The sequence below is a fragment of the Capra hircus genome, chromosome 9, assembly GCF_001704415.2.
Source record: "Capra hircus breed San Clemente chromosome 9, ASM170441v1, whole genome shotgun sequence".
NCBI classification, from domain to species: Eukaryota; Metazoa; Chordata; class Mammalia; order Artiodactyla; family Bovidae; genus Capra; species Capra hircus.
The window spans coordinates 91420520-91445964 of record NC_030816.1 but is presented as its reverse complement, the minus strand read 5'-3'; the positions used below and the strand labels follow the sequence as shown (position 1 = coordinate 91445964).

Sequence of the window (25445 nt, the reverse complement as noted above, 5' to 3'; positions counted from 1 at the left end):
AAGGAAGTCTGTTTTCTAATCTGCATGAGGAGGGATTCCTAGACACCACTGTCTGCCAACACAATCTGAAGAGACTGTTTACTGTAGATCCAAGGAAAACAGTTCCTCCTTTGATGTTAATATGCCCTGACAGCTCTGGGAAGTAAAGAGGAAGCCAATATTCCCACCTTCCCTGGCCAGTGACCAGAGCAAACGCTGATCAGGCCAAGGGCGAGGGCCTGGGGAGGGCTTGGTGTTCAAGCGATGGCTTCTGGACGCGTGCTCAGTGACGGCTGAAACCACACAGGCCAAGCCTGCAGTCAGTGTGCTTTGTTTCCTTGCTTTACTCTGTGATTAAAACCAGCTTTAACTGAGGCATAACTGACTTTTCTTTTTAACAGAGAAAAACTCTAACAGGACAGGTCAGTGTGAAAATATTAAGAGAAACCCTAGAGTCAATGCAGGATTAGAGCAAGATCAAGAGGAAACCATGCGACACGTGGAGGCCGGGGTGTCAGTCTCTCCCCTCCAGGTCAGAGGTCAGGGAGAGCCCTGGGGGCACTGCCTTTGCAGGATTCCAGGCAGTGTCTACTTGGCTGGACCCGAGTGAAGTAAGAAAAGAAAGGCTGTAGCCTGTACTGTTCTGCAGGCTTCAAATTCAAGGCCCACCAGGTCCAAGGTCCCCGGTGCGGGCAGCACAAGGCCTGCTCCTGACGGTGTGTCCCCAGGACACGGCCCGCCCCCTGCACTCACCCCGCAGGCTGTCCCCACGCAAAACAGCAGCAGCAAAGACCTTGGGGCTCGGAGCAGAAGGACCCCAGGGCACCAGGCTGACGCCAGTGAGGAGGCGCAGGGAGGCCCGTCAGTGGGCTGCTGGGGTCGGCCACGCGCGCCCACAGGCACTGCTGGTCCCTGGGGTTGTGCCCCCCGCGGTCACGCCCTTGCCCACCTGTGCCTGGCTCGGCCTGCAGCCTCCCCATGGGGCTCTCCCGAAGCCCGAGCCAAGGAGTGAGAAAGGCGGCTGTTCTCACGCACTTGCCAGGAGCTCGACCGGGAGACGGCCAGGCAGGCGCTCTGGGCGGCCTCCCCTCCGCGTGCGAAGCGGGGGCGCGGGCTCTGGAGGAGGGCCGAGCCGGCCGCGTCGGGTCGGGCAGCGGAAGACGACCGCGGCCCCTCCTCGCTCCGCGGGGCCTGGTTCCAGGGGTCGGCATCTCACTGGTACAGGGATGGGGCTCAGAGCCGCCACTGCTCCTCAGCCCACCCCGAGGCCCCCGGGCCAGCACAGAGGCCCGGTCCAGTGAGGACCACGTCGCCTCCGCGCGCAGCGCCGTGGGCTCTAGGCGTGACCGACCGCCGCCTCTCCCGCTTCTGCCCGGGAACCACTGCGGCAGCAGGTGCTGCCGCTCCTGCCCCAGGCCGTGGCCCCGCACCAGCCCCTTTCCTCAGAGGCCCTCTCCACCTCAGAGGCCCTCTCTACCTCAGAGGCCCTCTCCTCCTCAGAGCTCCTCTCCTCCTCAGGGCCCTTCTCCTCCTCAGGGCCCTTCTCCTCCTCAGGGCCCCTCTCCTCAGAGCCCCTCTCCTCCTCAGGGCCCCTCTCCTCCTCAGGGCCCCTCTCCTCCTCAGGGCCCCTCTCCTCGTCAGGGCCCCTCTCCTCGTCAGGGCCCCTCTCCTCGTCAGGGCCCCTCTCCTCGTCAGGGCCCCTCTCCTCGTCAGGGCCCCTCTCCTCCTCAGGGCCCCTCTCCTCAGTCCCCCTCTCCTCAGAGCCCCTCTCCTCCTCAGGGCCCCTCTCCTCGTCAGGGCCCCTCTCCTCCTCAGGGCCCCTCTCCTCCTCAGGGCCCCTCTCCTCCTCAGGGCCCCTCTCCTCCTCAGGGCCCCTCTCCTCCTCAGGGCCCCTCTCCTCCTCAGGGCCCCTCTCCTCACAGCTCCTGTCCTCACAGCCCCTCTCCTCAAAGACTCTGTCCTCACAGCCTGTCTCCTCAGCACGTAAGGTGGCGGAGGCCGGGGTGAGCCCCTTTCTCCTTCCGGGCTTACATGTCTCCAGGTCCCTCTTTCTCTCAGAAACCCCTTCCCTGGACTTCCCTGCTGGTCCAGCGGTTAAGAATCTACCTGCCAATCCAGGGACGTGGGTTCGACCCCTAGTCTGGGAAGACCCTACGAGCCGCAAGGCAGCTAAGCCCATGAGCCGCAACTAGAGAAAGCCCTCACTCAGCGACGGTGACCTAACGAAGCCAAGAATAGATCAATAAAATTCAAAACCAAAACCACCTTGCCCTGGCTTCTCTAAGGAGGGCTGTCAATCTTAAAGTTACCACCTGAGATTCCCCAGGCTCCACTGCCCAACTAGGGGCCATGTCCTTACACACCGTGCAGGTGTGAGGACAGACAGGGACCCCCCTCCGCCCCCACCCCCGTGTCAGAGGGACTTGCCCTCAACTGTGAGTCCACAGCACTGGGGTCCCCTCTGATTCCAGGGTGGACACAGACCTGCCTACATGTGGGGGCCCTGTCTGTGGTTTCATCGTCAACCTCAGCCCCTGCTCAACTAGAACCCTCTCAGACACACTCGGAACCATGGAAAAGCTAGTATTTCCCTACTCTTGGTGACACTGCTACGTAACTGTTCAGACAGCTTGGCTGGCACCGGGGGAGGGAATCCGTGCTTACTCCGGACCGCGGCTCCTCAGGGGTGGACGCCACCGACTGACTGCTCAGCCAGCCCGTCTGGAGGCCTCGGGGGGCACTGGGAGGCATGACTGGAGAGCAGAGGCTGACGGGGAAGCAGGGTGAGAGGGACAGCTGCAGCAACTGCGACTCACTGTGGGGGCTTCTCTCCCCTCCAGAGGTGGGGCCTCATGGAACCCTACTGCGGACCCCAAATATCCGCTAAGTGTGCAGACCCTTCAAGAACCAGCAGGAGGAACACAGCCCTCACAGGCCACCTGCGGGACCAGGGTCACCCCAGGAGTCCTGGGTCACGCCGCTGTGATGACTGGCAGCAGTCACGCACAGCAACGAGAGGCCGGTGCACGGCACGCGCCTCAAAGGTTGCAAAAGCAACGGGAAAATTACAGGTGTTTCATTTGCAAAGGTAAAAGTAGAAATCTTAGGAAATTCGAAAGTCTATACAGTTTGGCTCTCAAAACTGCACAGAATCTGAATTTAAATACTGATATGAGGTTTTCGGTGTTTTTAAAGTGTAGATTACTGTATATGAAGTTCATCCTCATGTTTTAAACCAGGCGTCTGCATCACACATGCAGGGAAAGACTCACCCTGCTTCCTAGGTCACATTCTGAGGCTCCTCGGTTCCTCACAGGACATAAGGAGATGCCAATACTGGCAGAATGCTACTTTCTGCGGGACCTCATCAGAAGGATGTGCGTGTACACAGGGGCTCCCCGGGCAGCACTAGTGGTGGAGAGCCCATCTGTCAGTGCAGGAGGCCCCGGTTCCATCCCTGGGTCGGGAAGATCCCCAGGAGGAGGACACGGCAGCTCACTCCAGTATTCCTGCTGGAGAGCCCCAGGGACAGAGAGCGCCTGGCGGGCTACAGTCCATGGGTCACAAAGAGTCAGACATGGCTGCAGTGACTCAGCACGCACGCACGCACACGCGTGTGTAACCTTCACAGGAGCTTTCTTTTGAGTACATTACGAAGCTGGGTCTTGGGCAGCTGAACGAATTAACAGAAGATGAATCAGGCGGCAGGCTGGTGCCCAGCATGGTGACCGCCTCTGCCTTGAGCAGGCGGGGCTCCCAGGCCTGTGTATTTTCCTGCTCACTCACTTGCAAACATACAACCTACTCCCAAGCAGCCACGAGGCAGGCCCAGAACGCCCGTGGGCCTCTTACCTGGCCCCTGGTCCCTCCAGTGCTGTCCGTGGCCAGACCGGCTGTACCCGGAGCTTGTCCCGTGGGAGCTGGATCCCTGTCGGCCCCACCGCCCTGTGGGGACACGCGATGGCATGTCAGCAGCTACACGCGCCTGACCCCAAGTGGCAGTTGTTCTTAGGAGTGAGCAAGGTGGCCCTGGGCTGGTAGCTTTCAAACTCCTGGTGTCCCTTCCATCAGCGGGAAAGCCCATGAAAAACGCAGGCTCTGGGGCTGGCCTGGGTTGGGGCCGCTTTAAACTTATGCCCAGGAGAGTCTGTGTTGGTGATGAGCAGGGCATTCTGTTAGGTTCCTCCAAGCAGGGCCTCCTCTGTCAGCTGCTCTGTGCAGTGGACTAGACACTGCTGTGCCCGGAGCTAGAAGCCCAGGCCCGCAACACTGGCCACCACCCCGTGGGCTCTGGGACAGAGCAGGCCTGAGCAGGCTGCCCTCTCCCAGCTCTTCATGAACTCCATCAGCACGTAAGCCATTCACCCTCACTTCCTCTCCTAAAGCCCTAAGCCCTGCTGCCCTCTGCTTGTCTCTACTGGGATGCAGCACTAGCAACTCTAAGTACAAATTTAAATGTGATTTTAAACAGTATCTTGGTACTTCCTGCTGCTCTATAAAGAAAGGAGGCCGAGCCTGCCCAGTACTGGCCCCAAGGTGAACCAGCGCTCGGTGGACACAGGCGGGCGGATCCTCGCTGGCCCAGCACCATGACTGCTGCCCTCCACATGCACTCTGACCTGGGCGCTGCCTGGAAGGTACCAGGACAAGTGTCCCTGGCACAGCCCTGTCCAGGAGGAGGAGGCAGCGTTTGCTACAGGTAACCGAGGATGCTGGGCTGGGTTCAAGGGGCTGAGTTCTGACACCAAGAACCTGCATGGTGTTGGTGGGTCACTTGGGCACAGCGGACTGAACCAAAGAACCTCAGGCTGTTAACAGTTTCCTCCACAACCTGGGATAACATGACAGGCCCACCCCAGGCTGCCATCTGTACAGACACTTCGCCAGAGAGCAGTCAGTTTCCTGTCCCTACTAGGAGCCACTGGACGGCAGCTTTAAGCGCACACCTGACATCTGTGAGACCACAGGCCTTAAACAAAACCTGTCCCACACGTGGGCCTCCTGGGCCTGAGCACCCGACTCTGACGTGCAGAAAGAGGTTCAGGAGTTCGCCTCCCAGCGACCACCGTGGCTGAAGCAGGCCTCACCCTGCCGTCTGCATGTCTGTAGCCAGCCCGCCCCTGCTCTGCAGACAACCACACCACTGACGGGAATCCTGGGCCAGAGCTCACGGGACACATGGTCTGAGTGACACTGCCAAGAGATGCAGGGAACAGGTGATGCAGAGAGAATGCTGCCTATTTACTTTGCAAGGAATCAACTTCTGCTTTGCTCCAGGCGGCAGGAGAAAGGTCACAGACGGCAAGAGGGTGAGGCCAGGGGGGGTCTGTCCCACAGGAGCCAGGAGGGGCTGAAGCCACCGCACGCGGTGCTGACGGGCAGGAGCAGGACAGCACCCCGGGCCCCATGGACCTCAGGGCACAACGTCTCTGGGAGCAAAACGTGCAAGGCTGGGGTGAGAACCAGGACAGTCTGCGGGTAGGAAGTTGGGGTAATTCTCTTATTCCGTCACCGCAGCACCAGGACAGCTACAGTGGCAGTTACAGGCCCCACCCAAATGAGGACACGGGAACATGATTAAACTGAACTCATTAGCACGACAAGTTACTGAACAAGATGCCCAGCTCCGCTGGTAAAGAGGCGCCCAGTGAAGGAGACAGGCTTTTCTATCAAATTACTGAGAAAAGCAAACGCGAGTGATGTCAGGATGCACCCAGCGGAAACCCTTAGTCCTGCTGGTGAAGGTGTGAAGCGACCATGCACTTTTAGGAAACAAGCTGGCAACGTTAATCTAAAGTCCGATGACGTCTGGATCTGTAACTCTGTGAACAATGGAACTCTACCCTAAGGAAACACACACACAAAACCATCATGTGTAAAAAGAAAACCAGAAGCTTGAGGCAGGGAAGCTATCAGGCAAACGCCACACGTGCAGAGGTGGGGATTCTGTGGAGGGGAGCCTGAGCACCGCGACGGTGCTGGAAGGCGAGTGCCCAGGAGGAGAGGGCACACACCGAGCGCACTCACAGTGAGACAGAGACACTGCCAACAGCAAACATCTGTTACCTTCAGGGACAGATTTAAAGGTTGTTTCCCTTTCAATGTAATTAAAACAACCCTTTTTAGTTATGTTCTTTATATTCTAAGTTCTTCTCATATCATGAGAAAAAATAAACCCAAACCTTTGTCAAATAAAGACCCATCAACCCAGTGGCGCGCATTCTAGGGCCTCCTGGAGAGCAGGCGAAGCCCCAGGGCAGGGCCCTCAGCCCTCTGCACACGCGGCCTCTGCAGACTCTCTCCTGCGGGGCCAGAACCTAACCACTCAGCAGCACACGAGCACCTCAGTTCCGCTTCTTCCCACTACGCCAGCCTCCCTGAGCTGCACGCAGGGCCAAGGGGCCAGGACCCACCTGCGTGGTGTGGACGCCAGTGACGCCTGCTGACGATCGGTCTGTTCTCCTTCCCACAGGCCTTGCACACGACCGACTTCAGGGTGTGGAATCTGGTGACGTGGGACCTCTGCAAACAGATGGGTCAGCAGAGCACCATCAGACACAGCAGGCGCTTGGGAGACACGGCGATGGGGAGGGCAGTGCCTGCCCGCCACGCTGCAGCCGGCAGGAGTCCCAGACGCTGGTCCTTGCCCGCGCCCTGCTGGCGGCAGCGCACACCTGTGTCTGCAGGGAGACAAGGGTCTGCAGGAGGGCCTCAGGCCTGCGGGGGCGTCTACCCCCTACCACCGACGGCACCGAGGACATCCCTCTGAGACGTCATCACTTCAGTCCCCGCCAGATCCAAGACGGCAGGCAGACAGGGCGATGCTGCGATAGCACAGGGACGGGCGGCCTTCCCAGCCGCCTCTGGGCGGCGGTGTGCTCGCCCGTCTGTCGGCACCTTCCGTGGAGCAGGAAGTGCAGCCCCTGACCATCTGCGCTGGCTCCAGACGTGAGGCAGGTCTGCGGGGGTGGTGTGTGGGCAGTGGCGTGAGCCCGGCCTACTGTCACCTCTCACTGATTCGGTTCTAAAGCCACAGCCATGAGGCATTTTTGCCAGCACTCTGCTTTTGCTGACTGTGCCTAACTTTGGCTGCTTCTAAATTCTGAACACTTACACTCCTGTGACGCCCTGAATTGTCTCTGCATGAAACAGCGATGCCAACACATCGACATTTTCTGCCTGATGCCTAAGGCGTGGAATGCCACCCCGTCACTGACCGGTCAGCTCTGGCCCATCACAGGATCCTGTGGGTGCTGACACTTGTTTCAAACAAGCTGGGCTGTAGCCTGACTTGGAAATCTTCCAGGAGCCATGCAGCAACTGTACTTACAGAGCCAGGGTGGTGGTGAGCAGCCCCACTAAACTGCTGGCCTTAAAGGAACACATCACCACCATGCCGACCGAACCGCCCTGACACCTGCATAGAGAGGCCTGCAGGGAGTGCACGCTCTTCACTCAGACGGGGAAAAGGAGAAAGGTGCTCGGAAATATGAAACACGCAAGACGGCGGGATGCCGCTCGCTGCCTCCACACAATCTCGGGGAAGCTCGTGACGTGATCCTCAGGCCAGGGGCACAGCCTGAGCCGGGCGGCCGCCAGCAACCCTGCCGATTTCTGGGGTCACCCCTGAAGGAGTGACCGTGAGGACAGACAGTGCTGCTGACCCCTGTGACCTCCAGCCAAGGACCCTGAGGTTTCACGATGCATTTGAACAACTGACTTCAAACCTACTACCTTCTCTAATGTGAAGAGGACTGTGGACTCACGTTCTGCTCCACGAGCACCTCTGCAGTGTACCCCTTCTCGGACTGCAGGTACTTCTGATGAAACAGCTTCCCGTCAAACAGGTGCCAGGGCATGAAGTCAGCCATCTCCCAGGGGGAGCCGCAGGCACCATTGACCAGCACCAGGGTGGTAAGACCGCGCACCAGGAGGGTGGCCAGCTGCACAGCTCTGGGGTCGATGTGGTCGAGCTGCAGAGGCAAAACGCGGGGAGAAGGTGAGGAGGCAGCCCTCGCACGGGGAACCAGAGCTCCCCCAACACGGCCGGTGGCTCAGGCACCGCGCTGACAAGGCCAGGACCAGCTCTCCACACAGACGGCCTTGGGGCAGCAAAGCTCTGTCCTGACAGGAAGGTGATGGGATCGCGGCGTTGGGCCCACCAGGAAAATTTCTTCAAAAGCAAAGGCAGGAGCTTCCCTGGTGGCACAGAGTCTGCCTGCCAATGCAGGGAACATGGGTTCGATTCCTGGTCAGGGAGAGTCCACACGCTGCAGAACAACTGAGCCCACACCCTGCAGCCCGAGGTCCGCAGTAGGAGAGCCCACCACTGTAAGAGCCCACACATGCAACGAAGAGCAGCCCCTCACTGCGAAGGGAGGAAGCCTGCGCACAGCAGTGAAGACCCAGCACTGCCGAAAAGAAAAGGAACTCCGCAAGGGAAAAAAAGAGAAAAAAAGGAAAGGCGGAGAGGCCAAGACAGCGTCATTCTACACACTGATGAGTCACTGAGTTCTAACTGTGAGCATTACTATAAAATTTCACATAAATGTCTGTCATTTAAGAACAAAACGGCTTATTATTGCATAGGGTTGATGGGCTGGTCCAGTTTACTTGCTCAGTGGTGTCCAACTTTGTAGCCCCATGGACTGCAGCACGCCAGGCCTCCCTGTCCATCACCAACTTCTGGAGTTTACTCAAACTCATGTCCACTGAGTCAGTGAGAACATCCAATCATCTCATCCTCTGTCATCCCTTTCTGCCTTCAATCTTTCCCAGCATCAGGGTCTTTTCTAGTGAGTCAGTTTTTTGCATCAGGTGGCCAAAGTATTGGAGTTTCAGCTTCAGCATCAGTCCTTCCAATGAATATTTAGGACTGATGTCCTTCAGGATGGACTGGTTGGATCTCCTTGCAGTCCAAGGGACTCTCAAGAGTCTTCTCCAACATCACAGTTCAAAAGCATCAATTCTTCAGCGCTCAGCTTTCTTTATAATCCAACTCTCACATCCACACATGACTACTGGAAAAACCAAAGCTTTGACTAGATGGACCTTTGTTGGCAAAGATGGGCTGGTACTTCTTACAAATTAACATCACACCCATACAAAATTTTTATTCTGTTGTCAAACCTCCTTCCTAGTCTTGGACACTGTGGGGGCTCCATATGGTAGGACCCTGCACAGGCATCATTTGCCTCCGTCGCTCATGTTTCCGGCACTTGCGGTCTGTGCTGACCATAAACAGTGAACTGACCACAAGCAAGTGCGCACAGGGCTTAGTAGTGAGGGAAGCCCCACTCCACCCGTCAGCAGCCAGTGGGTCTGTGCTGCTCAGAGAAAACAGCAAACATTTCCAACACCCTTATGGAGCTCACAGAGTTCACGAAACCGAAACAAACCAGGAAAAGGACCGACCCGTTTCACTTCCCTACTGAAAGAAACGTGGTCGCGACCCCTCAGTGGATCAGTGTCTCACCAGGCTACTGAGCGCTCGCTGCCATCAGCATTCTGCCCCCACCGCCTGTTTCCAGCCACGGAACCCGCCCTGTGTGCCCACACCCGGTACTGTCCATCTCGAAAGGCACTGCCCGGGCCAGCGGTGGGGCCCCAGGGGGACTTGAATTTAAGTGCAGAGCTGGGGTTTCTACACTGCTCACCCTCTACACTGTTATACACCACTGCATACAGTGCTGGGGTTGCTACGCCATTCACCCTCTGCGCTGTTATACACCACTGTATACAGTGCTGGGGTTTCCACACCGTTCACCCTCCACGCTGTTATACACCACTGTATACAGTGCTGGGTTTCTACACTGCTCCCCCTCTGCGCTGTTATACACCACTGCATACAGTGCTGGGTTTCCACACCATTCACCCTCTGCGCTGTTATACACCACTGCATACAGTGCTGGGGTTGCTACGCCATTCACCCTCTGCGCTGTTATACACCACTGCATACAGTGCTGGGTTTCCACACCATTCACCCTCCGCGCTGTTATACACCACTGTATACAGTGCTGGGTTTCTACACTGCCCCCCTCCGTGCTGTTATACACCACTGCATACAGTGCTGGGTTTCTACACTGCTCCCCCTCTGCACTGTTATACGCCACTGCATACAGTGCTGGGTTTCCACACCATTCACCCTCCGTGCTGTTATACACCACTGTATACAGTGCTGGGTTTCCACACCATTCACCCTCCGCGCTGTTATACGTCACTGTATACAGTGCTGGGTTTCTACACTGCCCCCCTCTGCGCTGTTATACACCACTGTATACAGTGCTGGGTTTCTACACTGCCCCCCCTCTGCGCTGTTATACACCACTGTATACAGTGCTGGGTTTCTACACTGCCCCCCCCTGCGCTGTTATACACCACTGTATACAGTGCTGGGGTTTCTATGCTATTCCTCTTCCACGCTGTTATACGTCACTGTATACAGTGCTGGGTTTCTACACTGCTCCCCCTCTGCGCTGTTATACACCACTGAATATAGTGCTGGGTTTCACATTGCCCCCTCTCCTCGCTGTTATACACCACTGTATACAGTGCTGGGTTTCTACACTGCTCCCCCTCTGCGCTGTTATATACCACTGAATATAGTGCTGGGTTTCACACTGCCCCTCTCCACGCTGTTATACACCACTGTATACAGCGCTGGGTTTCTACATTGCTCCCCCTCCGCGCTGTTATACACCACTGTATACAGTGCTGGGTTTCACACTGCCCCCTCTCCGCGCTCTTATACACCACTCTGTGCAGTGCTGGCTAGGGCACTCTTACATGTAATCACTCTGGAGACAGTGGCACCTTTCACAGAGAGCCTGTTCCCACCCAGAAGTGCATTCTGTCAGCACAGCTTTACGGCTCTCAGAGTGGGTTTCTGTCCAACTGCTGCTTTTCCTAAATGTTTTGCTTTTTCCTTTCATGTTAAGCGTAAACACAGCAAACGTGGTGGTCATCTTTACTTGTTTTTGTGGAATACACTTGAATTATGCGTGTCAAGTCTGCACTAGCCCCTGATAAGTTTGTGTAGTGAGTCTAATCGTCGCCCTGTAGACTTGGATTCTCATAAACGCAATCACACCACCTGTCAATAATGACAGGTTTAGTCTATTCTTTCAGTGTAAGGGAAGTTGGTGAAAGAAGGCACCCCTGACTCACGCACAGCACAGTGGAAAAACTTCCACTATTTCACTATAAAGTCTGACTTTTGTTTTAGACACGCTTTCTTAGATTAAGAAAACTCTCTTGTAGCGCTAGTCTACTGAGACTGTTCACCACAAACAATAACTGAATCCAACCAACACTTTCTCTACAGCATGCACGGTGCCAATGGAGGCAAGCACACTGGTTTTCAAACATTAAACTAAGCGTGTATTCAAAAAGTAAATACTTATTTGTGTCAAAAGAGCAGAATGAAAATATGAGGCTTGAGGGCCTCTTCTGGCAACTGGGAGAGTCACACAGCAACTCTTCTTCCCAAAAGAACCAGGATTTGGGGACAAGTCAGTGTGGCAGAAGCCTGGCCCTGAATCCAGAGTAAGCGTCACTGGTGAGCATGGGCTGACTCCATGTGGCTAAGGTAAGGCTTCACCAATAAAATGAGAAGAGGATGTGACCCATGTTTCGGAAATAGGAGTTAAGCATGTCTTCATGCTTTGGAATGAAGACAGGGAGGAGCTGCTTCCTGAGCACTTCCTGCTGAGGCGATGGACACGAAACCAGAAAAGCCAGTTTACTGCTGCAAAGCCTCAGGGTGAATACTGAGCAGTAAACTCCCCGTCGTGTGGTGTTCATCACACCTGCGGCTCACTAGCAGTTATGCATACACTGAAGCTGAAGCCCCTAAGTCAGCCATTTCAGGCACTGCTTCAGCAGAGCGACCGTCTCAAAAGCAGGTGGAAACCCAGCCAGGGCGAGGAGAGCACTGCAGACACGCCGCCACGCACCAGACAACAAAGCGAGAGCACACTCCTGAGCTTCCCCAGCCTGAAAGGGATGCTAGAGGTCTACACCGAGCTCTCTGCGGCTATGACTGGGCACGGCCGTCCCACACAGGCCCGAGGAGGCCTGAACCTCACCGGCGGGCACATGAGGAGCAGCGGCTGCTCCCAGCCCTCTGGACTGGACAGGGTCCCACAGCTTCCGAGGGCAGAGGCCACCCAGCCACCGAGCTCCTCCCCCGGAGGTTTCTCATGCTGTACCTGTGCCTTCTCCTTATACTTTCCATTCTCCAAAGAAAGCTTTTATTTACTGAAGGACACTGTCTGGCACATGCCCACCTGAGTGTGTGAGTCACACTCAGACCCTCAGACGCTCTGTCCTCAACAGGGGGCACATGGGCTAGAAAATACTGCTGGCTCAAATCAAATACTGGTATTCTCCTGGAGCCCAGCAGCTCCCCAGCTTAGACTTCCAAACCTCCCATCCCTGTCCAGTGCCACCCCCTGCCATGGAACAGGATGTGATACGGTGAGAAAGCGGCGTTCAAAGCGGGAGGCGGCAGCCTGAAGCGGTGGGGCCAGGGACAGGCACCTGAACTCGTCACACAGCCACGGCCTAGCACGCACCCTCAGAACAGAGAGCTGTGGGCCAACAGGCAGGTGTGTGAATGCTCAGGTGACAGGCTCATCTGCATGACACCCAGCGAGCATGCAGGGGAGGAAGACGGGAGCCAGGGAGCAGGGCCCACGTCTGTGCCGAGGGCCTGGACATGGCGTGGTGGCCCTGAGCCACGTGCCTGTGAGTGCAGAGCAATTCGCCCACGTCTGTCTGACACACGAGCCTGTGAGAACACAGTAGGGCAAACGTGCCAGCCAGCTCACTGCAGGAGGAGTGCCCCACAGTGGGTACTTTAAAAATAGCTGTTGGGCTCACATATAAATAAGTGACATCTGAAGGCTGTGTGGGGAAACCTACCATCTTCTGATCCTGTCTCAGAGGGAAAAAGAAATCAGATCGAGGGTTGGTTTAACAAGGAGCCCAGCAGGAGTGCATTCAGAAGGCTCTTCCTCCTCACAAGGCGCCGGGGCAGGGCTGGGCCTGGCGAGCGTGGCGCCTCCATGAAGGGCCGGCGCTGCGGTGAGAACGCCGAGGCCTGGGCGGGCGAGCACTTGTTACGCAGCTCCTGCCCCCAGCGAGCAAAACAAAACCCAGCTCTCCTCTGTGCGGTCCATTCCCATCCAAGGTCACTTTCATGCTTCACCTTTAAGCCAGGTAAATGCAAGCTGTGTTGAGCTACACTCCTAGAATTTGAATCGATACGAGGAACAAGAGGAGGAGAGGGTAAAACGGAGTAAGAGACACACTGGCAAAGTTTGCCCATCACAGGACCGGGCTGGCCGCTGCCCCGTAAAAGGTCACTAAAATATCGCAGTCCCAGCGGAAACAACTGCAAGTTTTCTGAACTCACCATGTGCAGCAATAAAATCTCCCCCCAGCCAGAGTCAGCGGCTGTCTCCGGTGAGCTGGGTCCACCAGGGCTGACAGGCCTTCCAACAGTGACTGTCTTACCTGCAGCCTCAGGGCGCAGGACGCTGAGGAGGCAGCCTCTGAACACACACGCGACTTCCAACTTAGTCGTGACCCTCGTCTGAGGTTCAGAATGGAGGACCCCGGATAATACACAGGAAAAACAACTTCCACTGGAGTGTATGCCAGCTTACAGAAAGAACCCAGAAACAGCGGAAAGAAGAGAGCATGCAGCTTGGCCTGAAGCCGAGTGTCTTCCTCACGAAAAACTATGTGAGAGAGGAAACGACTCTGGGAGCAGCAGGGCCCGTGCACGTCCCGTGGCGTGAAGCCCGCCATCCGAACGGTCTCCTCAGCCCAGCTCTGACGCAGACTCACCTCCTCCATCACCTCACCCCAGGCAGCTCTTCCAGCCACACGTGCCCCAGTCGGGAGGAAGGGTGATCCAGGGCCATGGCCACCACGAGGTCTACCATTAGGTTTACAAGCAGAGAGCTGCAGAAAGGACCCAGGACTCAAAGGACGGCAAAAGGCAAATCTTTACAAGACGCAAAAAGAGCAAGCCTGAAGCAGTAACCCTAACCCCACCCTCCTCCCCTCTCTTCAGTCGCCTAAGACTTGGCGCCATCAGTAAGCACACGGGGCAGGGAAAGGCAAACCTGTCAAGTTCTGACCTCCGAGTTTCAAAAGCCCCACCCCTAGGAGAGCCTGAGATGCCTCAGATCCACCCCAGGTGTGAAGAGTCTGAGCAGAAGGAAGGGGCAGGAGCACATGGCGCTCTGAGCTCAGAACAGCAGGACCAGACAGCCAGCAAGCTCTGCCTCCAGCCCTGGAGCTGGGAAGAGGCTCTACACCGGCTGTGTGGGCTTTGCTGCCTAGCCGGCCTGGGAACAGGCATTCCACAGGGCAGGGGCTGGGGAACAGGCTCCCCCAAGCAGAGTGAGTGGGGCATGGCGTCTTGGGATGCCCAGCCGCCCAACCCAGAACATACACCACAACCTATCAGGTGGGGTTTGTAAAAGAAACAAGTGAGGGTACCTCAAGCTACAGTGCTTCTGCAGATTCAAAGATCCCCCCCCAAAAAAACAAGATATGAACTACTACGTACAAAAATAAATAGGCTATAAGGATATACTGTACAACGCAGGAAATAAAGCCAATATTTTACAGTAACTATAAAAACTATAAATGGAGTATAACCTTTAAAACTGTGAATCACTGTGGTGTATACCTGTAACTTATATAATATTGTACATCAACCATACCTCATAAAAATAAACAGGAGAAAAGGAAAAAAAAGGCTTCTACACAGCAAAAGAAACCATCAACAAAATGAGAAGAAAATGCACTGAATGGGAGAAATTATCTGCAAAGCATCTGTCTGATAAAGGATAAATGTTCAAAATGCATAAATACCTCCTACGACTCAACAACCAAAGACCGAACAAGCTGATTTAGGTTCAGCAGAAGACCTGAATAGACCTTGTTCCAAAGAAAACATGTAGATGGCCGACAAGCAAATGAAGAGACGTTCAACACTGCTGATCATCAGAGAGATGCACGCAGATCAAAACCACAGTGAGCTGCCGCCTCAGACCTGTCAGATCTGTCAGAATGGCCATCATCAAAATGACAAGAAACATCAGATGTTGGAGAGGATGTGGAGGAAAGAGGAGCCTTATGCACTGTTGGTGGGAATATAGATCGGTGAGGTCACTGTGGAAAACAGTATGGAGGCTCTTAGAAATTAAAAACAGAAATACTATACGATCCAGCAATCCCGCCCCTGGGATTTATCTGCAGGAAATGAAAATACCACCTTGAGGAGACATGCACTCCCGTGTTCACTGCAGCACTGTTTACAACAGCCAAGACAAGCAGGCCAACCTCAGTGTACATCAATGAGTGTGTGTGCACTGTGCATGCGTGCACACACACACACACACACGATTGAACATAAAAAAAGAATAAAACTTTGTTATTTGTGACTACATGAATTGAGGGAATGATGTTATGGGAAATAAGTCAGAGAAAGATAAATGACACGCTTTCACTTCTATGTGGAATTTGAAAACAAAACAAAAAACAAACAAAAAAACACACAAACTCACAGATACAAAGGCCAGAGTGGCGGCTGCCAGGGGGAGGGGTAGGAGGCGGGCCGAATGGGCCCAGGGGCTCCGAAGGCAAGCTTCCCAGTCACAAAGGGAGCGCGTCATGGAGCCTTTCCTGTGAACACCAACCGAACTTGCGGAATGCTGGCAAGGGCCGCCCTGTGGCCAGGCGGGCCGTCCCCAGGGTGGCGACACTCAGTACCTGCAAGTCTGCGAGCTCCACGGCGGGCTTCCCTTGGAGGCACAGGGCCTGCGCAATGAAGGCGTGCAAATCCTCCAGACAGAGAGTGTCCACCTGCATGGAGAGAGCCAGCGTCAGCCCTGGGAGAACACAGCCATAGGACAGCGCGTGCATACACATGCACGCACGCACGCTCGGCAGCTAAGGGCACCCAGGGCTGCATGTGTGCACGTACAAATGTACACACACATACACGTGCATACACGCTCAGAACAGCAAAGCACACACACCAATGTGTGCACATGTACACTCACACACGCATGTGCCCAGGGCAGCAAAGTGCATGCGCGCGCGCACACACACACACACACACATGCATGCACGCTCAGGGTGGCAATGTGCACACACACGTGTCCACGCACACATACACACACATGCATGCGTGCTCAGGGCGGCAAAGTGCACACACACACGGGACAGCATGTGTGCACGTACTGCACATGCACACATACACACATGCACATGTACACACACACACGTGCACCCATACCACATGTGCACACTCAGGGCAACAAAGCACAGAGGGCAGTGCATGCACGTGTACACACACACACACACACTACACATACATGCGTGCACACTCAGGGCAGCAAGTGCACACACATGTACATGCATGCACATGTACACACACGTGTGCAGTCATGGCAGCAGAATGCACACCTACACAGCACAGCGCATATACACATATATACACACAGATATATGCACGTGTGCACATGCTCAGGGCAGCAAAGTGCACACATATACACACACAGGACAGCATGTGCCCACATGCACACACACAAACATGCACACTCGGGGTGGCAAAGCACATGTGTGCATACACATACATGCGTGCTTGCTCAGGGCAGCATGGCACACATACACTCTCACATGAACAGCCAAGCATGCACATGCACACGCACACGCACACAATGGGGGAGGCAAAGTGCACACACGCTCGGGGCAGCAAAGCACACACACAGGCACAGGAGAGTGCATGTGCACATATGTGTGAGCACACACATGCCTCGGGCAGCAGAACATACACATGACCATGCACACACATGCACACACCCAGGACAGCAGAGCACACACACACACCTGGGGCAGCAGAGCGCACACACTCTCATACACACACACACACCCCCCCAGGACAGCAGAGCACACACATGAGCATACACACACATGCACACACCCAGGACAGCAGAGCACACACACACGCCTAGGGCAGCAGAGCGCACACACTCTCATACACACACACACACCTGGGGCAGCAGAGCACACACACTCTCATACACACACACACACCCCCAGGACAGCAGAGCACACACATGAGCATACACACACACACACCCCCAGGACAGCAGAGCACACACATGAGCATACACACACACACACACCCCCAGGACAGCAGAGCACACACATGAGCATACACACACACACACACCCCCAGGACAGCAGAGCACACACATGAGCATACACACACACACACCCCCAGGACAGCAGAGCACACACATGAGCATACACACACATGCACACACCCAGGACAGCAGAGCACACACAGACATACACACACATGCACACACCCAGACACAACACACACACACGCCTAGGGCAGCAGAGCGCACACACTCTCATACACACACACACACACACACACCTGGGGCAGCAGAGCACACACACTCTCATACACACACACACACCCCCAGGACAGCAGAGCACACACATGAGCATACACACACACACACCCCCCCAGGACAGCAGAGCACACACATGAGCATACACACACACACACACACCCCTAGGACAGCAGAGCACACACATGAGCATACACACACACACACACACCCAGGACAGCAGAGCACACACACACACACACCCGGGGCAGCAGAACATACACATGACCATGCACACACATGCACACACCCAGGACAGCAGAGCACACACTCTCATATACACACACTCACACCAAGGACAGAAGAGACATCCTTGGAGGTGGGCGGGGTCTTTTCTCCCCCGATCCACAGTCCCTGGTGTATAAATCTCCATGTCAACCAGAGCCAGGCTGGGCAGCAGAGCCTGGTACTCATAAGCAAAGCAGAATGCTCCAGAATGCCTGTGGGAAGCCTGAGCTATAGCCAAATCTGAGCCTTGGAGCAATGTGGGTCATCAAGGGTTAACACAAATTTCCAGAGCTGACAATTGCGGGGTTTGCAGACAGAAAGCATCCACAGCTAGTCTGAGCTAGGGTGATCAGAGCTGGGACGAGCATGAGCTTGCGAGCCCCAGATGTCAGCTGTGTCTTTGCATCCCCATTTATAAGAAACCAGGATTCCCCAAATATGCATCTCCTCCCATCCTCTGCGAAATCAAAAAGTCCAACCAAAGTGTGAGTGAGAAGCAAGGAGAGACAAGGACACAGAGAGACAGAGCCTGGGAATGAGGGGGCGGAGCACACAGATGGGTGGGGCCCGGTCACACCAGCATCTCCACGCCCTCCTCACAGGGTCAGGGGCTCAGCCACCAAATGCTGCACTGGTCCCATCACCATCCATCTCCACCTTTATTCCAACTTTATACAAAGCTGCCTTTGTATAAATGAAGCTACAATTATGTTGCAGAAAAAGCAAGAAATCTACAAATGCTCAGCACTTATGACCAAGAAAAAAAGATCTCAACCTACAAAAGCAAGACCAAGGGTTCAAACTCGTAAGCCCTCCCCTCTCTCTTAGACAGGCTTGTTGGCATACAGTTAGTTCTACTTCTTGCCTTTAGCATCTTTTGCAGAAAGCTGATTTTAAAAAACCAGCCTACAAAGAAAGAATCACTCTTGGACTTCCCTGGTAATGCAGTGGTTAAGACTGTGCTATCCGCAGGGGACATGGGTTTGATCCCTGGTTGGGGAGCTAAGATCCTGCATGCCAACAATGCAGCCAAAAAAAAATCTTTTATCGTGCTTTTTCAGTTTATCGATTTCATACTTTTTCAACTTAACGATTCCATACTTTTTCAGTTTATCGATTTCATACTTTTTCAGTTTATCGATTTCATACTTTTTCAGCTTATAGATTTTGTACTTTTTCAGCTTATCAATTTCATACTCTGCAACCATCTTTGTAATTAGCAAATCTACGCTTACTCCTTGGCAGGAAAGTTATGACCAACCTAGACAGCTTATTAAAAAGCAGACATTACTTTGCTAACAAAGGTGCATCTAGTCAAAGCTATGGTTTTTCCAGGAGTGATGTATGGATGTGAGAGTTGGAGCATAAAGAAAGCTGAGTGCCAAAGGACTGATGCTTTGGACTGTGGTGCTGGAGAAGACTCCTGAGAGTCCCTTGGGCTGCAAGGAGATCCAACCAGTCCACCCTAAAGGAGATCAGTCCTCAGTGTTCACTGGAAGGACTGATGTCGAAGCTGAAACTCCAATACTTTGGCCACCTAATGTGAAAAGCTGACTCATTTGAAAAGACCCTGATGCTGGGAAAGATTGAAGGCAGGAGGAGAAGGGGGCAACAGAGGATGAGATGGTTGGATGGCATCACCAACTCAATGGACATGGGTTTGGGTAAACTCCAGGAGTTGGTGATGGACAGGGAGGCCTGGCGTGCTGCAGTCCAGGGGGTCACAAACAGACAGGACTGAGCGACTGAACTGAACTCACTGATAACATATCAGAGGACCAAGATTCTTAGTAATACCAATAGTGGAGATTATCAGAGAAGGCAATGGCAACCACTCCAGTACTCTTGCCTGGAAAATCCCATGGATGGAGGAGCCTGGTAGGCTGCAGTCCATGGGGTCACTAGGAGTCAGACACGATGAGCGACTTCACTTTCACTTTTCACTTTTAAGCACTGGAGAAGGAAATGGCAACCCACTCCAGTGTTCTCGCCTGGAGAATCCCAGGGACGGGGAAGCCGAGTGGGCTACCGTCTATGGAGTCGCACAGAGTCGGACATGACTGAAGCGACTTAGCAGCAGCAGTGGAGATTATTATGCTAAAGTATTTGCTCTACCACGATTATAAAGATATGCAAACTTTCTACGATGCAAAATTACCCTGCCAGAAGAGCTTCTCAAATAAACCTCTAATAACGCTAACTTGGAGGCTGGACTCCAAGTGAAACATGAGCTAACCGAGTTAGGATCCAACAGTCAGCAAATGAGGGCTTTGTTTCTTTGTATGCTCTGTGCACTCAACAGTATGCATTCATCCTGTGTGGCACCTAATTTAAGCTTAACTAGGAGGAAACGGCAACCCACTCCACGGTTCTTGCCTGGAGAATCCCAAGGACGGGGAAGCCTGGTGGGCTGCCGTCTATGGGGTTGCACAGAGTCGGACACGACTGAAGCGACTTAGCAGCAGCATACAAAAGTATACTATTTAGCCTTATTAATCTAAACAGATTACAGTTATTAATCTAAACAGAGAATAGTCATCCTTATGGATAACAGCCCAGTACAGTACCTTTAATCTAAGGGATAACACTGATGCATTGATTGGTTTTCTATTTTGAAAGTTCCAATTTGAATGTATCCTTTAAAGTCAACCAACGAGTCTATCTCATGCTGACTTATACTAAAAAGACTTCATTTAAAAGGTAATTACTAGTAGTGGGAAGGTAAAAGTGGAAATTTTCCTTCTGATACTTGTCTAGCCTCAGGCTTATACAAATGCGTGAGACGTAAAGTGGCTGTTCTGTGATCTGGGGCATTTTCCTTCTGGAAGTGGATTTCGTTGCCAACGGGCACTTGCACCGCTGACAGGAGGGCAGAGCTGTGCCAAGTGGCTGCAAATGGGCTCAAGGGCCTCGCTCTCCTGCGGGAAGGGGTGCAGAATGCAGTTCTGAGAGTGCTGCCACACGGCTGTCCAAGGGTACGGCCATATCCAGACGTCAGGATCCATGCATTCACACACAGTCCTGAGAAGAACGCCGCCTATTCTCCTGGAGGAGGAAACTCAGCTGCTGGCCATCAACCAGCTCCCGACCCTCAGTGTGCACCTCGGCCGCCTGCAGACTCATAAACACAGGAAAGAGGGCACTGACTGATAATACACGCACGCACAGTTAGTAAAAGTAGCAAAAGAAATGCATTTCTCATTTAGACGTTAGATAATCCTGCGATCGTTTACCGATTTATCCTTTGCTGAGTCTGGTGCAAATAAAGGAAAGTTCTACTCAAAACAAAAGTTCGGCCTGGTGCGTGTGAAACCAGTGAGGAGGCAGTAAAACTGAAACTCACTAAGGGTGGTCTAACTACCCCATGTTTGCGGTAACTACCATCCAAACGGGGACACAGGACAGCCCACGCTCTACAAAGCTGGGCCATCGTGAGCCAAGTGCACCGCGGCCTGGACCTGTCAGACACCTCAAGCTTCTATCACAGGGAGGTGCAGAGCCCACTTCTACGCCGGCAGCCGACAGGGCTCCTCAAATGTACAGCCACACAGAGACCTCACTTTTTATGAAACAGACACTGGGCAGAGATGGGACACCCCAGACCGCCATACCCCCCGAAAGTCAAGGGCCAGAAGCAAGGGGTGAGTGCAGCAGCCACGGCCAGGAGCGAGGTTACCTGCACGAACAGGTAGACCAGGAGGCAGCACAGAGCCTGGAAGGGGCGCTCCACTGCCTGCAGCTCTTCTCGTGAGGACGAAAGGTCGAAGCAGGCCAGCAGTGTGTCCAAGCGCTGGGCCTGGATTCCTGGCTCTTGGCTCAGCCACAGTTGTCTCAAACTAGGCGTTCCCCCTAGTTTAAAAAAAAAAAAAAGTCCATTTACCATTATTCTTTGTACTAGCAAGTTACAAGACGCTTCTCAGAAACAAAGTAAAGAGATAAAGGGCACTGACCTCTTTCCTTGCTGACTTCCTTGGGCTTTTACACTTTAAGCAACTGGAAAGTACACATTAATAGAACTTCCTGATTCCAACAAGCAGAAACCCTAAAAGGTCAGCATGTATGTGTCTCATTGGAAACATTCCTCTTTCTTTAAACGGCTATACTGTGTGGGAAAGGGGGGGCTTTCTCCTCCTGTGCTCAGCTGTGCTGTCCGAGGGAGTGAGACAGATGCGACTGTGAGGGGTGCCTGGTGAAAACACCACTGGTCTGCTCTGGTAGTTGGCTCTCTTATTTTCCTGGACTAGTGGTTTTCAAAGTACACTGTGCAAAAGAAACAGCTGCCAAAATTGTGTAAGATACATTTCCCTGGGTTTTATATGCAGAAATTATGAATGAATGATTTTCACATTTTTAAATAGTCAAAAACAGCAACATGAAAACATTTCACTGAGAAAATCGCATGACTCTGCCAGAAAGGATCACGGGTGGCCCCCACGCTTCACCCAGAGTTCCATGGGCAGCTGAGATTTCGTCTATAGGTCCCAACTGCATTGCTCCTGAAACGCATCAGCTTCAAAAGTCAAGTTATGTCCTTACTTGGCAAAGGCTTCTGTGCGAATTCATGGACAGGAAAGTCTCAAGAGCTTCTCAGAAATGAGCAAGCCCGAAGAGTGCTGCCCGGAGGGACAGGGAAGGAGGTAATTTCTGTGAATGACAACTTGTCTCATTTTATAAAACAATCATCTAAGAGGGTCTGCAAGGTGCTAGTGAGTCACATCTTTAAACAGTCAAGAAATACTAAGCTTACTCTAGGATTCTTGAATGCTTTAAAAATTGTTCCAGATGGAGAAACTACCAATTAGATGTGTCAATCAGCTTTCTGAGGTTTATAAAATAAGGACATGCTTAAAATGACCAGAAAGAGGCTCTGCAAAGACAGAAAAAATCACCAAATGTTGCCTAAAGAATATCCAGTTTGGGAGATAAAAAGCTATGTCAGATGCTTGCCTGCTGTGTGGTCCAAAACTTGCAGCACAAAATGCAGCCTGTCAGTAAGGGAGGCAGCTGAGGACGACGTACAGACGCAGGGACCCTGTCAGTAAGGAGGCGGCTGAGGATGACGCACAGACGCAGGGACCCTGTCAGTAAGGAGGCGGCTGAGGATGACGCATAGACGCAGGGACCCTGTGAGGGACAGGCTGGGGGAAAGGAAGCCAAAGTGCAAGGCACACCCTCCCGAGGGCCTGCGGAAGGCAAGGATCAAGCCGCAGGGGTCCACTCTCTTAACATACACGTTGCCAGGGTGCTGGGAAACCACGAGATAGGCACCTGGATGATCCAGCTTCCAAATGAGTCCAAAATAAAAACCATCCGGCGTTTTTATTCATGGATATAGGGAAGATTTATATATAAAAATCCTATTATTTTGTATTGTTAATAACATAAACGTGAACAGTCATTCATCTGAATCACCCGCAACACAAGTTCAAGGCCCCACCTCCAGGGCCCTCGTGACGGCAGACGCTGGCCGGCCCTCTGCGGGTGGGCAGGGCTCCCGCTCCTGCTGGAAGCCCAGGCCCCGTGTGCAGTCCCAGTGTGCAGCACACACACCTGCGGCTCAGCAGTGCCAAGGAGCACGTGCCCACAAGCCTCAGAAGCAGTCTCTCCAACAACTGAGTGAGCTTTAGAGTTTATTAAGACCTAATACTGAGTGGCCTCTAAAATTAACTCATAATATAATAAATGAAAGGCCAAATAGTCCCTTTCTACATTATTTCTGGAACGATACTATAAAATGAAAATTACATATATATATATTTAAACACTTCTGAGAAATGATTTTGGGTATTCTTTAAAAGTACTTCTTGCTGTAAAATGTCTTAGTTCATTCTTAAATTGTTTTTGTGATAAGTACCTTTAGGTTTGAAATACTAAAATACTAATATTAAGGTTTAAGTCTATCACTCACCAACTGAGAGAATTAGGAAACGTTCCCTCAGCGTCTCTCCTCGTGCAATCCCACTTAGAGGGACTGCGCCTCACAGTGCTGCTTATCTGGCAGACTGCAGGCTCGAGTGACCGAGCACAACAGTGACTTGAGAGAACCTGAAGCAGGTGAGAGTGGAGTCTTAGGGTTGTGGAGAAATATCCGTTTGTGGACCAGTGAGAAAGCCCACTCAGATAAGCCCGAAACTCTCCTCTCTCGAGCGTCTGTATGTGGAGCCCTGTCTCCTACAGTCGGACGAGCTTGGCCCTCTTCAAACACCAAGAGCCCACAGGGAGACTTTACTTCAACTAATGTTTAGGAGAACCCTGTTTTCTCCTCCCCTCCCACTATGTGTTTTAAGATATGGCCCTTGAAAAAAACTTATTTTTACAGTTGAACACTTTCCTTCACCTCCTCTTCCTAGTTCATCAAGCCCACTTTCAATCGTGGAAGCAAGACAAGGATCGCCCCAAACAGAGCAGCAAGACTGCAACCGTGCTACCTCGAGCTGCTTACTACAGTGGCCCTGGTTTCCGTCTCCCCCTGCATGGACCCTGGGCAGCAGGCGGGGGAGTGAGGCGGGGCGGTTCAGAAGCCTGGCCTGGGAGGTCTGTATGCCGCCCTTTCCTCTGCTGTATTTAGACCCTCATCAGGCGCACCGCTCCCGGAGCCACGGTGGAAATGGAAAGCGGTGTGTGTGCAGCGCTGGGAAAGTATGTTTCCACAGAGATCACTGTTGCCTCACGTGGTGAGCAGCTCTGACATTTAATCAAGGCTGTCTGTACCTGGAAGGTTCATCTGCAGAGGCCTGACGAGGTCTGGCTGCCTCAGTGGGTTCCCGGAGTACACAAACCACTCCTTGACAGCGGGGCCGGTGCTGGAACCACCTGAGTAAAGACAGCTGCGTCAGTGGACGTGCGCACCAACCCATCACCAACACTGCATGAGAGCCACCTCGGCAGGACCGACGCCCCGCCGGTGAGCACGGAGAGCTCTCACATCCAAGGTCACCACGGGGCCTCGGGCGCCCAGCAATGGGTCTCCTACCCTCTGATCGGATGGTCATCCATCCGCTCCCAGCAGCATGATAGCCTTGGGGGGGGGTGTGGCAGGACAACCTGGACAGGTGGTCACTGGGGGCAGAGGCGGCCTCTCAGTCTCCACCGAGACAGCTCCTACAGCACCCTGGTTTCCTTCCCCGCCACCCTCACGCCATTCCAGAGAGCATTTAGGGAGCAGGGATATGGCAGTCCTTTCTGCTCTTAAGTTCACGACTTTACGCAACTATTAAGACTAGGGTTATGTCAGACAAATCAGAAAGCTGGCGGGAATGATCCAGAATAAAGGCACTCCTGTCTGTGGCTGGGTCACTGACTGCTGCGGAAGCTCAGGCGGCTCAGTCAGCCGCCGTGCCCCGCTCAGCCGCAGCTCACCTCGCCCTTCCTCACCTCACCTCTGTGTTTGGGCCACGCTCTGCTCTGCCCCCACTCCCCTCCACCACTCCCCCAGCGCCCGCAGACACCACCTCCTGCGCCCACACTTGGCAAGCCCCCCTTCCCTCCCTCTCAGCTGAGCCGCCCACGCTCCCCAACCACTGCGCCTCACTCAGCTAGCACTCTGGCTGGAGTCCCGGAAAACTGAGCTCCTGAGAGCAAAAACCATTCTCCATAAAACACAAGGCCCAGAGCAAATGCTCCTTAACTGCAGCTTTAGGAGCAAGTTCATCTTAGCCTAAATTTCATACACACAGGAAAAAATTTTAAAAAGAAGATGAGTATTCTTAATGTTGTTAAAGATAAAACAACCCAATTTCTATGTAATCC

General features: G+C 53.5%; 1 protein-coding gene across 4 annotated transcripts in view; it reads right to left on the bottom strand.

Moving 5' to 3' along the window:
* Positions 1-25445, bottom strand: part of FAM120B (family with sequence similarity 120B) — a 69498-nt gene that overhangs the window by 6851 nt on the left and 37202 nt on the right. For 2 of the 4 annotated variants that reach the window (XM_018053498.1, XM_018053501.1), the window contains 6 exons: positions 24408-24509; positions 21373-21545; positions 15772-15864; positions 7746-7952; positions 6393-6501; positions 3832-3924 (listed from right to left, as the gene is read on the bottom strand). In XM_018053498.1, coding sequence (XP_017908987.1) covers positions 3832-3924; positions 6393-6501; positions 7746-7952; positions 15772-15864; positions 21373-21545; positions 24408-24509 — 777 coding nt within the window. The remainder of the gene's footprint in view (positions 1-3831; positions 3925-6392; positions 6502-7745; positions 7953-15771; positions 15865-21372; positions 21546-24407; positions 24510-25445) is intronic. The other 2 variants (XM_018053500.1, XM_018053499.1) reach the window with 1 other exon arrangement.